This window comes from Pipistrellus hanaki (genome assembly GCF_964339955.1).
Source record: "Pipistrellus hanaki genome assembly, chromosome: 6".
In the NCBI taxonomy this organism is placed as follows: Eukaryota; Metazoa; Chordata; class Mammalia; order Chiroptera; family Vespertilionidae; genus Pipistrellus; species Pipistrellus hanaki.
In genome coordinates this window covers 36,464,819-36,476,799 of record NC_140508.1, presented here as the reverse complement: position 1 = coordinate 36,476,799, position 11,981 = coordinate 36,464,819, and the positions used below count along the sequence as shown (strand labels likewise).

General features: G+C 46.6%; 1 protein-coding gene across 1 annotated transcript in view; it reads right to left on the bottom strand.

The window, feature by feature from the left end:
- Positions 1 to 228: 228 nt before the first annotated feature.
- Positions 229 to 11,981, bottom strand: part of ACSS2 (acyl-CoA synthetase short chain family member 2) — a 59,048-nt gene continuing 47,295 nt past the window's right edge. Inside the window, exons 8-18 of the mRNA XM_084888557.1 lie at positions 8,766 to 8,903; positions 7,423 to 7,593; positions 7,002 to 7,135; positions 6,665 to 6,797; positions 6,526 to 6,582; positions 6,256 to 6,336; positions 5,392 to 5,500; positions 2,329 to 2,397; positions 1,819 to 1,995; positions 1,184 to 1,258; positions 229 to 1,040 (exon numbers count right to left, since the gene is read on the bottom strand). Coding sequence (XP_084744683.1) covers positions 913 to 1,040; positions 1,184 to 1,258; positions 1,819 to 1,995; positions 2,329 to 2,397; positions 5,392 to 5,500; positions 6,256 to 6,336; positions 6,526 to 6,582; positions 6,665 to 6,797; positions 7,002 to 7,135; positions 7,423 to 7,593; positions 8,766 to 8,903 — 1,272 coding nt within the window. The 3' untranslated portion in view covers positions 229 to 912. The remainder of the gene's footprint in view (positions 1,041 to 1,183; positions 1,259 to 1,818; positions 1,996 to 2,328; positions 2,398 to 5,391; positions 5,501 to 6,255; positions 6,337 to 6,525; positions 6,583 to 6,664; positions 6,798 to 7,001; positions 7,136 to 7,422; positions 7,594 to 8,765; positions 8,904 to 11,981) is intronic.

The following is an 11,981-nucleotide window of genomic DNA, read 5'->3' as shown; positions in this document are numbered from 1 at the left end:
ATGATGGGACATCACAGTTATGAACTGGCTTCATTTGTTTTCCTGTTTAGCTCAGTAATTTGTCAAAGGGCCTATGAGTGTAGACCTGCCTAGTTTGCCCAAACCAAAAGTTTTAGAAGGATATTGGGGTATTCCTGGGAAAAGCTACTCCCCTTAAAATTCTCACGCAGATAAGAGCAGCTAGCAAGTATATAGACTATAAGATACCTAAGAAAACAAGTCACCACCTTCTTGAGGTCACAGACTTTATTCCAACAACCACAGGGCTTGAGCAGAACCAAGGCAAGAAAAGAGTTTCATTTGAGAGTGACTGTCATGGGCACAACTGTGTTCAGATGAGGGTGGGAACAGAGGACAAGGAAGACAAGTTCCTCTGGCCCTAGGAACAAAAACACATTTACTCTTGCAAAGAAGCAAGTGATCTGGAAACAGCCTGCTTGCACAGCGCCTAGAGCAAATGGGCAAGCACGGCCTTCTGGCACAAAGACCCAGAGCAGAAGAAGCAAAGTGTTTTTAAAAGTAATAATTACTCTAGGTCTCATAAACGGGTGTTTATAAGGGTAAGTGCATGCCCAAGGTAAGTACTGGTGCTTCCTGAGAGTTGACAGGATTATAGAGCTGCCTACCTGCTTCTTCAGTCTAGGCCTCACTTGCACTCATTTTGGTTTGGGGACATGACCTCCATGTCCCTATTCTGGGCTCCAAGAGCTCTTTGCAAGCGCTGCAGCCTGATACTGACCTGGGTCCTGTCTTGTTTTCCTGGCAATACAGAAAGTTGCCTCCACCCAGGGGTAAAGCTGGTCCTCTGTGTGGGTCAGCCCTGGCCCTTAGCACTCCTGGATGGGGACAGGGAGGGTGGGCAAAATTTTGGAAAGCCAAGCAGGGGGAGTTCATGATAAAAGGCAGTCTTGTTCACTGGACGGTCAAGCAGCGGTGGCTGAAGAGCTGGCTGATGACTGATGGGTCAGCCACAGTAGATGTGTCTCCCAGGTCATGGTCATTCTGAGCGATCTTCCGAAGCACCCGCCTCATGATTTTCCCTGGGGGACCACAGGCTTCAGGTTATTTGGTGACTATAATGACCCATTCCAACACTGCCACAGGTTTCCATCCACACATTCCACTACCATTGGGCCTCAGTCAACCTCAATCCCAATCCAATCCCTCCAGCCTCTGAACATACCTGAGCGGGTTTTAGGCAAGTTGGGTGCATTCTGGATGTAATCCGGTGTGGCAATAGGGCCAATCTTTTCTCTAACTATAACAACAAATCATTAGGCATTTCTTCAGTACCATTAGCCAGGCTCCCCAAAACCAAAGTAAAGATAGCTTTGTTCCCCACTTAGTTCCTCGTCAAGCCCTGCACACAGTCATTCTCATGCTTGCTGCCTGCCTGTCTCTTTTTAGCACACTGTCTCTACTATCTCATTTATCTTAATCCACCGCCTGGCTCTAGAATCAGCTTGCTAGAGTTGAAATCCCACTTTTCTAGCAGTGTGGCCCTGGGCAAGTGATCTAACTTCTCTGAGCCTCCATTTCTTCATCTTTATAAGGAGGGTAACAATTGGATCAATTTTGGGGGTGATTATATGCATTTAAAGCACTTAGCACAGTGATTGTACAGAGAAAAAATTCTATAAATGCTGGCCATTATCTTAGTGGAGAGATTAGTGAAGACTGAATGGAAAAGGGGCAGTCAGCCCCCTGGAGCCTGTTTGTGGTTTGGGGAGCAGCTTACTCCAGCCTTCTTCAACAACCTACTGTGATAACCGGGACATCAGGACAAACCCACAGTGTCTGCCCAGGAAGGCTCCTTACTCTGCTTCTTGAGCTCCTCGGTGAGAGTGGAGCTGAAGGTATAGCCATCACACAGGGTGACAAAGCAGTAGAGGCATTCGCCCTTCACAGGGTGAGGGTGGCTGACCACGGCTGCTTCTGCGATAGCCTTATGTTCCACAAGTGCTGACTCCACCTCTGCCGTGCTCAGCAGGTGTCCTTGTCAAGGGAAAGGAAATGCATGAGAGAGATCCCGGCCGCTACCTCTACCGCTGTTCCATCTATGCTAATGGGACAGACCTGGTCTGGTCAAATGGGAAAAGCCCTTCATTCTTTTCTCACATGGCATGCTTCAGTTGCCCTACCACTCCAGTTTCCCTCCTCTAGGCACATTCCAGTGTTTCACTCTTCCTCCAAAACCTGGGCCCAGAACTGAAGGCTTCATCCCAAACACAATTTGGCCAAAGGACATCCTGGTTCTCAAAAGGCTTTAGCTGGGACTTGCTGAGAGATCAGGGCTAATGAGAAAGGAAAGTGGTCCCTGGCCCTCACCAGATACATTCAGCATGTCATCAATCCTGCCAGTGATCCAATAATAGCCATCCTGGTCTCGCCGACAACCTGGGAAGAGAAGAAATGCACAATGTAATAAATACCCACAGGAAGGTATATGATCCACATTACCAAGCCACCACACCCGCTGCACTAGCTTCATAGAAGTCTTCCTGCTTCTCTTGTCTACTGTGGCAGCCAGGCTCCACAGTGATCACACTGATCTCCACCTCCTGGTATTCATACCCCTGTGTAGTCCTTTCTCACTGCACTAGGGTTAGTCTGTGTGGTCAATATAATTTGGCAGAAGTGATGAGATGTCATTTCTGCAATTAGATTATAGAAGACACTGTGGCTTCTATCTTGGTTGTGTTCTCTCAGATTATTTGCTCTGGGGGAAGCCAGCTGCCATGTCATGAGTGGCTTATAGAGAGGCCAGTGGCAAGGAGCTGAGGGTTCACACCAACAGCCACACGGGTGAGCTTGGAAGTGGGTCCTCCAGACCTTCAGAACAGCAGCTTGACTGTAACCCATGAGACTGAACAAGAACGGCCAGCTAAGCCACTCTGTGTTGCTGATCCTCTGAAATTTTAAGAGATAATATAGTATTTGTTTAGGTTTTGTTTATTTGTTTTTTATTCTCACCTGGGAGTATTCTTTCCACCAATTCTTCAGAAAGGGGGACGGGAGACAAAAACATTGATGTGAAAACTGGGAATGGAACCTTCAACCCAGGAACATGCCCTTGACTGAGAATCGAACCCAAGACCTTTGGTGTGCAGGCCAACACTTAGCCATTGAAATAAACCGGTCAGGGCTATTTGTTGTCTTAAGCTGCCAAGTTTGGGGTAATTTGCTCCACAACAATAGATAACTAGTATACCCGTCCAAAGTTTATTCTCCATAAATTAGACAATTATTTTCTTAACAGTAAATCCGTCCTCATCACTTCTCTGCTCAAAACCCCTAAAAGTCTCCCACTGTACATTGGATAAAATCAAACTCCTGGGCTACGCCCTCAACGAGTGGCTACAGGATATCCGCAAGAACCAGCTGCCTGGGCTGCTGCGGGGCGTGGGCCCCATGTACTCCGTCCTCCAGCTCTTCCAAGGGTTCCGGGACCTGCTGTGGCTGCCCATCGAGCAGTACCGGAAGGACGGGCGCCTCATGCGGGGCCTCCTTTGGCTCGTCTACGGCGTCTGCGGCCCTGGAACTCAGCAACCAGCTGGTGCAGGCCATCCAGGCCACAGACGAGACGGTGCATGACATCCTGTCCCCAGCGGCCCCCATCACCCGCTCCCTGCAGGACAAGCACTCCTTGCGAAAGCGCAAGGGCCAGCAGCCAGCCGACCTCCGGGAGGGCGTGGCCAAGGCCTACGACACCGTTCGAGAGGGCCTCCTGGACACGGCTCAGACCTTCTGTGACGTGGCGACGCGGGGCCACGAGCAGAAGGGGCTGACAGGGGCCGTGGGCGGTGTGATCCGCCAGTTGCCCCCCACGGTGGTGAGGCCCCTCATCCTGGCCACGGAGGCCACATCCAACCTCCTCGGGGGGATGCGCAACCAGATCCTCCCCGACGCACACAAGGACCACACTCAGAAGTGGCGGTCGGACGAGGCCCAGGCCTGAGCACCTCGGACTCCAGGGTGCCGCCCGCCCAGCAAGCCAGTGGCACCTCGGCTCCCACGCCCTCTGAGCGTGGACAGCCTGGCGGCCGGGCCCTCAGGAAGGACCGGAAGGACCCTGGCCCCGGCCTGCCTGCTGCCGGTCGCTGCGAGTGGGGCCTCCTGCCTGGGCCTTGGCCCTGTCTCTGTACTCTTCTTGGGGAGAAAGGCCCTGCCCCTCCACCTGGACCCACATCAAACCGGGGCCACCCGCTGCCTGGTCCCAGGGCGGAGGCTTTTGGACCCTCGGACCCACCCACTCAGCCAAGTGTCTTCTGTGTCTCCAGGGACGTGGGGGGAGACGGTTAAAAATGTATTATTTTTAACCGCCTGAGCGTGTGGGTCGGTGTCTGCATGACGTGGAATAAACTGCCCACCGCCAAAAAAAAAAAAAAATTAAATTAAATTAAATTAAATTAAATTTAATTTAATTTAATTTAATTTAAAAAATAAAATCAAACTCCTCACCATGGCCCACAAGGCCCTATATTATCTACCGCTCCAACTACATATAACATTCTTCTCTTTGCTCTCTACACTCTGGCCACACAAGCTTCAGTCTATTCCTCAGATATTTCAAGCACATGTCTGCACAGAACACTTGCACTTGCTCCAGATTTCCCAGCTGACACTCTATCCCATTATTCTGTTTAGAGTACTTTTCCTTCATAGCACTTATCACTAAAATAAGATGACTTGTTTGCTAAGTTTACTGTCTGTATCCCTTTAATAAGAAGTAAGCCCCATGAGAGCAGAGAACTTGCCTACCTTATTCATGGTAATATCCTCTGTGCTTAGATCAGTGCCTGGACATAGTAAATGCTTAATAAATATTTGTGGGTGGATGGACTCATGGGCAAACACAGCCTCCAGATATTGGGACACACATGACATTGTAATACTGCCACATGCCCCATTTCTCAACACAGGAACAATGACAACAAGAATCTTTCCTCATGCCGAAACCGGTTTGGCTCAGTGGATAGAGTGTCAGCCTGCGGACCGAGAGGTCCCAGGTTCGATTCCAGTCAAGGGCATGTACCTTGGTTGCGGGCACATCCCCATTAGGAGGGTGTGCAGGAGGCAGCTGATCGATGTTTCTCTCTCAATGATGTTTCTAACTCTCTATCCTCTCTCTTCCTCTCTGTAAAATATCAATAAAATATATATATATTTTTTAAAAGAATCCTTCCTCATACATCAAATCTCAGATGGCACCATGCTGAGACAATCCTGCAGTACTCTTACAGGCTCTGTAGCTCTGCCTCAATATTAGACACTGACATATAGGACACATTTCTCTCCCTCTGTTTCTTCACCCTTTGCCAATTCTTCTTTAAAATGAAAGGGAAAAGTACATGTCTTGAAAGGAAGAGGTAGGGAAAAGCCAAGGCTCACCATCTCCTGTCACGTAGTACCCAGGGAACTTCTTAAAGTAGGTGGTCTCAAAGCGTTCATGATTCCCATAGACGGTGCGCATGATCCCTGGCCAGGGCTGCTTAAACACCTGGGGAGAGAGGAAGGCACAGTGATCACATCTGTTACACTGTCTCACTGAAAGACAATCAAAGCTTTGCCAAATCTAAGGAGAAATGGCCTGAATGCCATTCCAGAGATGTAGTACAAAGTACAGGCTTTAGAGATAGATAATTCAGGCTTGGAATCCCAACTATGCCACCTACTAGCTGTGTGACCTTGGGTAAGTAATTTTACCTATCTGAGCTTCAGGATCCTCATCTGTAAATCAGAGAAAATAATCTAAAGATTAAATTGATATCAGGTAGTATATGCTTAGCACAATGTTCCATTTATAATAAGCACTTAATAAATTTGATGTCCTTTTGGGTAATCCCTCAGGAAAAACAGGTTCAGTTTGACGCTAATGAAAACAGTTGTATAAAAATGTGGGACCCATATATGAGTAAATAGTTGCCCCAATCAATAACATCCTGTGGCAGCAGATGGATGAGATGATGGCTAAGAGGCAAAAAGCTGGGATTCAAGTGCTGCCCAAAAAGGCACCATTAGGAATCTGAACAGAGCCCCTAAGAGTCTCATGGGCCAAAAGGCAGAGAGGCAGGCAAAGTATCCAGAATGACTCCCTGCAGGATCTCTACAAAGGATAAACCTTTAAGTATGGAACTTTAATTACAACAGCTACCAGGAGAGATTAAGTTCTAAATTTGAAGCAAAGTAAAATACCCCTTGGTGGACCCTTTTCCCCAACTCCTCCTCAGAGACCACAAAGGGCCAGGGCCTCACCAGATAGCCTTCCGCTTCACCTTCCAACTCTTCCCCAGACTCATTCAGGATTGCAGGAGCTACGCCAAAAAATGGGAAGGACTGGAAGCAAACAGGAGACAGCATCCAAGGAAAGAAATGAAGCAACTGTGACTCAACTCTACTTCCTGGGGAGAGGCAGAGCCCCAAATTCATCACACATCTCAGACCAATCCTCCACCCTCTACCTAGGCCAAATGCCCCAAAATTCTACCCCTGTCTAGCCCAGGACAGCAAAGGAGCCTCACTCACAGCAGAACCAGGCTTCATGGGTGTTGCACCAGGGAGGGGGGTCAGCATATGGCCACCCTGTAGAAGTCAAGAGATCAGGGGTTTGAGTAAGTCTTCCCATATTATCCCTGAGCCCCAACCTTCTGGGCCCTTTACTCACTGTCTCTGTCTGCCAGAAGGTGTCCACAATAGGGCAGCGTTGGGCGCCTACTACCTGGTAGTACCACAACCAGGCCTCAGGGTTAATGGGTTCTCCTACTGTGCCTAATACCTGTAAGGATGCCCGGCTATGCCTTGGGCAGGGAAGTGGGGAGAGAGTTAGGCTCTAAGTACCACTGGGAATCAGGAAGACATGCCCATGTTCTTCTGTCCTCCCCCCACCCAACCCCCATTCCAGATCAGAGAGCTGGAACAGTGGCAAGGAAAAGACTATGTACAAAGGCCAGTACCCAACTCTGAGGGACACCCATGGGGCAGCAGCTGGGGAGGGGTCTCACTTGGTGACAGGCTTGTCTCCAAACTTCATGAGCAGGCGGATAGCTGTAGGTGCTGTGTAAAACTTGGTCACCTTGTACTTGTCCACAATACTCCACATGCGGCTCACGTCCGGGTACGTGGGGATCCCCTCAAACTAACCCCAGTGAAGACTGGTCATTCCTGGTCCTTCCCAATAGTCCCCCCACCCAAGTATCATACCTCAGACTCAGTAGTTTGCCCTTTCTGACAAACACGTGCCTTCACTCTTTTATCAGATAAGCCAAGAGAACTTCCCACTTATGATTCATAATCCCCACAGAACTGAGTAAAGCTCTGTAAGTCCTCTTCCTAGACCAAGTAGCCATTGGAGGCAGTTACCCAGGATCATCTTGTCCACCCCCAAGTAGGCCAAGTAGCCATGGGTCCCAGCTCCCCTCTCACCAAAACACTGGTGGCACCGTTGGCCATTGGTCCGTAGGTGACATAGGAATGGCCAGTGATCCAGCCAATGTCTGCTGTGCACCAGAACACATCCTCTGCATGGAAGTCAAACACGTACTTGAAGGTTGTGGCCACATAGAGCATGTAGCCTCCAACTGTGTGTACCACACCCTGGGGGGAGAATAGGGCCTCAGGATGGGGCGTGGGTTCACCCCCACTGACCACCAAATACAGGCTGGGCAGAGCTAGAGGAATATCCTCCTCAAAGATTTTGGCTCTACCAGCACCCCTTTCACAACATCCATCTCTTCCATCCCCTTTTCTCCATGTTCCCATATCACACCTCACATACATGTACAGTCAGTCCATCATTCACACCCACACCCTAAGATGGTATTTCTGAGCTACCCACATCACTCTGACACATGAACACTTTGGGTACACAATAGTGTCTCTGTTATGCATTTGTACACACATACTCAATTTACCCATTGACAAAATGAAAGTGGGGAGGGTGGGGAAGAAACAATATTATTCTCTCAATCAATATCCCATCCCTAGGAAAGAGAGGTCAAAACTGTGTTTCTAAAGGCCCATTAAGGGATATTCCAAAGAATATGGAGAAAAGAATTTAGGGATGGGATAGGTGGAAGGCAGAGTAATATATCTTTCAAGTCAATGGAACAGAGTTTTAAGTATTTTCTGGCTCTTACTGTGCTCTGGGAGGAACTAGATGTTAAAGTGTGGTATGTTGAAGAAACTGAACTCTAAGAGCTGTAGTCTAGGAGCCCAAGAGGGATTCCTGTACCCACCTGTGACCTTGAGTAGACGAGGTATCTCTCCTTCAACAAAACCATGTAGGCATGGGCAAGAAACATCAATATAAATCACATGGACTGACCCTTTTCTCCTCTTCTTGGCATTATGAAAGCCCCCACTCGAATTATCTCACCCTAGGCCTCACAATTTAGTGTCTTAATTTGATTTAGAAAAGGTAATGTGAGCCCGGCCGGTGTGGCTCAGTGGTTGAGCATCGACCTATGAAGGAGGAGGTCACAGTTCAATTCTTGGTCAGGGTACATGCCCAGGTTGTAGGCATAATCCCCAGTATGGGGCATGCAGGAGGCAGCCAATCAATGATTCTCTCTCACCACTGCTATACACACACACACACACACACACACACACACACACACATATATCCCTTCCTCTATGAAATCAATAAAAATATATTCTTAAAAAAAGATAATGTGACATTTCTGAAACTCAGGGTTGTAGAGTAAAATTCATGTCATTACATCACACACACACACACACACACACACACACACACACACACTTGCCTTGGGTTTGCCTGTGGAGCCACTGGTGTACAGGATGAAGAGCGGGTCCTCGGCATCACACCACTCAGGCTCACACACATCCTCTGCCTCATGTATGAGTTCATGCCACCATAAGTCAACCCCCTCATTCCAGGAGATCTGTAGAAGGTAGATAGGAAAGAACCAGAAAGAACTGTGAACAGCGTCAAATGGGGACAGGAGATAAATGCACCTGAAAAAGCCAGAGTGGGACTGGCAGGTGGGGTGCTGGGAAGGAAGAAGGGCCCTTGAGGGTGGAATGGAGCAGAGACAGGCTTTTCCTGAACAGTATCTGATAGATTTCCACTTCCATCATCACCCCCTGCCAGTATTCTTTATCACAGAACCATATTTCTTTCCCACACAGCACATATTTCTAGTTATTTTATTTAGTTGTTTGCTTGATTACAGTAGTGACCTCTATGAATGCAGTGACATGTCTGCTTTTTTTTCCCATGTCCCCAACACCTAGCAAAATGCCTGGTTCTCAAAAGGCACTCAATAAATTTTTGTTGGATGAATATGCACACACAGACCTGCATACACACATATGTACTTATGGGAATAGTATTTCATCGGCAGGGATGCGAACACCACACAATTTAGAAATGCAAAATTAGTGAGAGCCTACAGATGAGGCAGGCATCTGGTTCTGTTAGTTAGTAGTGAAAGAGGTCAATAGATCTTGGTCCAAGTATCTTTTCCTGCATGTCCAGACTTCGTTCTCCACCTGGAGAACTTTGCTCTGCCCTTGCCTTTATATCACTGCTTTATATCAAAACCAACAAGTTTTCCATAAAGACATTTGTTTGAGGTTCCATTCATCAAGAAGCCTTGCTGCCAAGACCGGTTTGGCTCAATGGATAGAGCGTCGGCTTGGGGACTGAAGGGTCCCGGGTTCGATTCCGGTCAAGGGCATGTACCTTGGTTGCGGGCATATCCCCAGTAGGGGGTGTGCAAGAGGCAGCTGATCGATGACTCTCTCATCGATGTTTCTAGCTCTCTGTCTCTCTCCCTTCCTCTCTGTACAAAATCAATAAAAAAATAAAATAAAATTAAAAAAAAGAAGCCTTGCTTTAAGTTGGTGGAGAAAGACCAAGGTGGACTTCTAGTAGAGGGATGTCCTCTTATACTGGAGTGCCTTTGAGAACTATTTCTGGATCTGTCATCCTTAAATTTTTCTAAACTCCGCTTGAAACTGCTTTACTTTCCTGATTATATCACTTATTTGAACAACTAGTTTTCTGAGTCTGTTCTTTGCTGAGAGAAGTTGGATTCCCTGAATTTGTCCAAAAATTGCATTGGATTTCAATTCCAGTTCTGCCACTTCTAGCTATATATGACCTTAGACAAGTCACTTTACCTTGTCACTCCTTTCTAAAGTGAAGATAGTTGCCCTAGCTGATTTGGCTCAATAGATAGAGCTCAGACTGAATGTCCTGGGTTCAATTCCAATCAAGGGTACGTACCTCAGTTGCAGGCTCAATCCCAGGCCCTGGGGTGCATGCAGGAGGTGACCAATTGATCTATTTCTCTCACATTGATATTTCTTTGTCTCTCCCCTTCCCTTCCACTCTCTAAAAGTCAATGGAAAATATCCTTGGGTGAGAATAAATAAAAATAAAAATAAAATGAAGATAGTCATTCTTGCCCCGATGGTCTCTCATGATGTGGGGACATCAAGAGAGAAAGGTATCACCTAGTAAACATCAACCCTTGGTTTATCCTGGGGGGTGGGGAAGACTGATTAATGTCAGGAAAAACAGAAGTTAGTTCAGTTCCACTGACCTCCTCTGGAAGATGAATTTAAGGGTATGATGATGGGAACTGTTTAGGGTTTGCTTTAGTTGTCACAAAGCCTTTTCATATTCATTAGCCTCTAGTATGTTCAATGGCCCTGGCTGGCAGGTAGACATAATATTGTAAGAGAAACACCTTACTCCAGTTGTATGTTTATATGATAATATGTGGTGTGCATATCCTATATAATAAAGAGCTAATATGCTAATTAGACCGAACAGCAGAACGACCATCTGGACAAAGCCAGGGCTGCAAGGGGCTGTGAGGTCCAAGCCCCTTGCATGAATTTTGCGCATCAAGTGTCTAGTTTTGTTTAAAAAAAACCCAAAGTGTTAGACATACTTTGATGAATTATAAAATGAATCTCCAACCACTCCCATTACTATGCCCCTTAGTTTACAGAAATTGAAGTTTCTGGCACATAAGTATCATAAGAATGACAAGTTCAGGCCAAGTGAGGCACCATTAAAATTTTAAGAAGAAAAAGAGGAGACCTTACAACGTGTTCTAGATTATGGAAGATGTAAAATATTTGACTCACCCCCTTTTTTTTTACTTTGTATTTTGCTGCATGTTTCCTTCATTTTTAATCAATAAAGAGTAAATTGTCAAAAAAAAAAAAAAAAAGAGGAGAGAAAAGCTACCAATGAGCTAAAAAACACACTCTATTTTTTAATTTTTGTTAATCCTCATCTGAGGATAGTTTTCCATTGATTTTTAGGGAGGGTTGGAAGAGAGAGAGAAAGACAGAGAGGACACATCAATGTGAGAGAGACACAGCTGCCTCCTGCACAAGCCCTGACCAGGGCTCAGGCTAGGGAGGAGCCTGCAACCAAGGTACATACCGGTGACCAGAATTGAACCTAGGACCTTTTGGCCTGCAGGCCAACACTCTATCCACTGAGTCAAACTGGTAAGGCAATAGCCTTACCCAGAAGTTTTGGGTTCAGGTTAAAGACATTAGTATATTATTAAAATGTTTTTTAAGTTTTTCCCTAAGGCAGTAGTCGGCAAACTCATTAGTCAACAGATTGGCAAACCACATGTGGATTGCGAGCCGCATTTGCCGACCACTGGGCTAGGGCAACATACTCTATGTTTTAGTGGAATAGCAATATGGGTCTACACATACCTTGTCACATGAACATTTTTTTTTTTTTTTTTTTTTTTGCAAACAATCTACTTTAGATGAGGTCATTAATGTATTTAAGCAGAAGTGTGTCAATAGTGCTTTGGGCAAATGGTACTGGTCTACAACACTGGTGTGAATTGTCAGAAAAAAGGCACTAGGTACATGTAAGGGTATGTTACACTGTGGCAATGAGAAGACTTATAATCTTATAAAACTATTTCCTTTGTGAATATGTAAGAAGGTGAGGGAGGCATGCTTCAAATGTG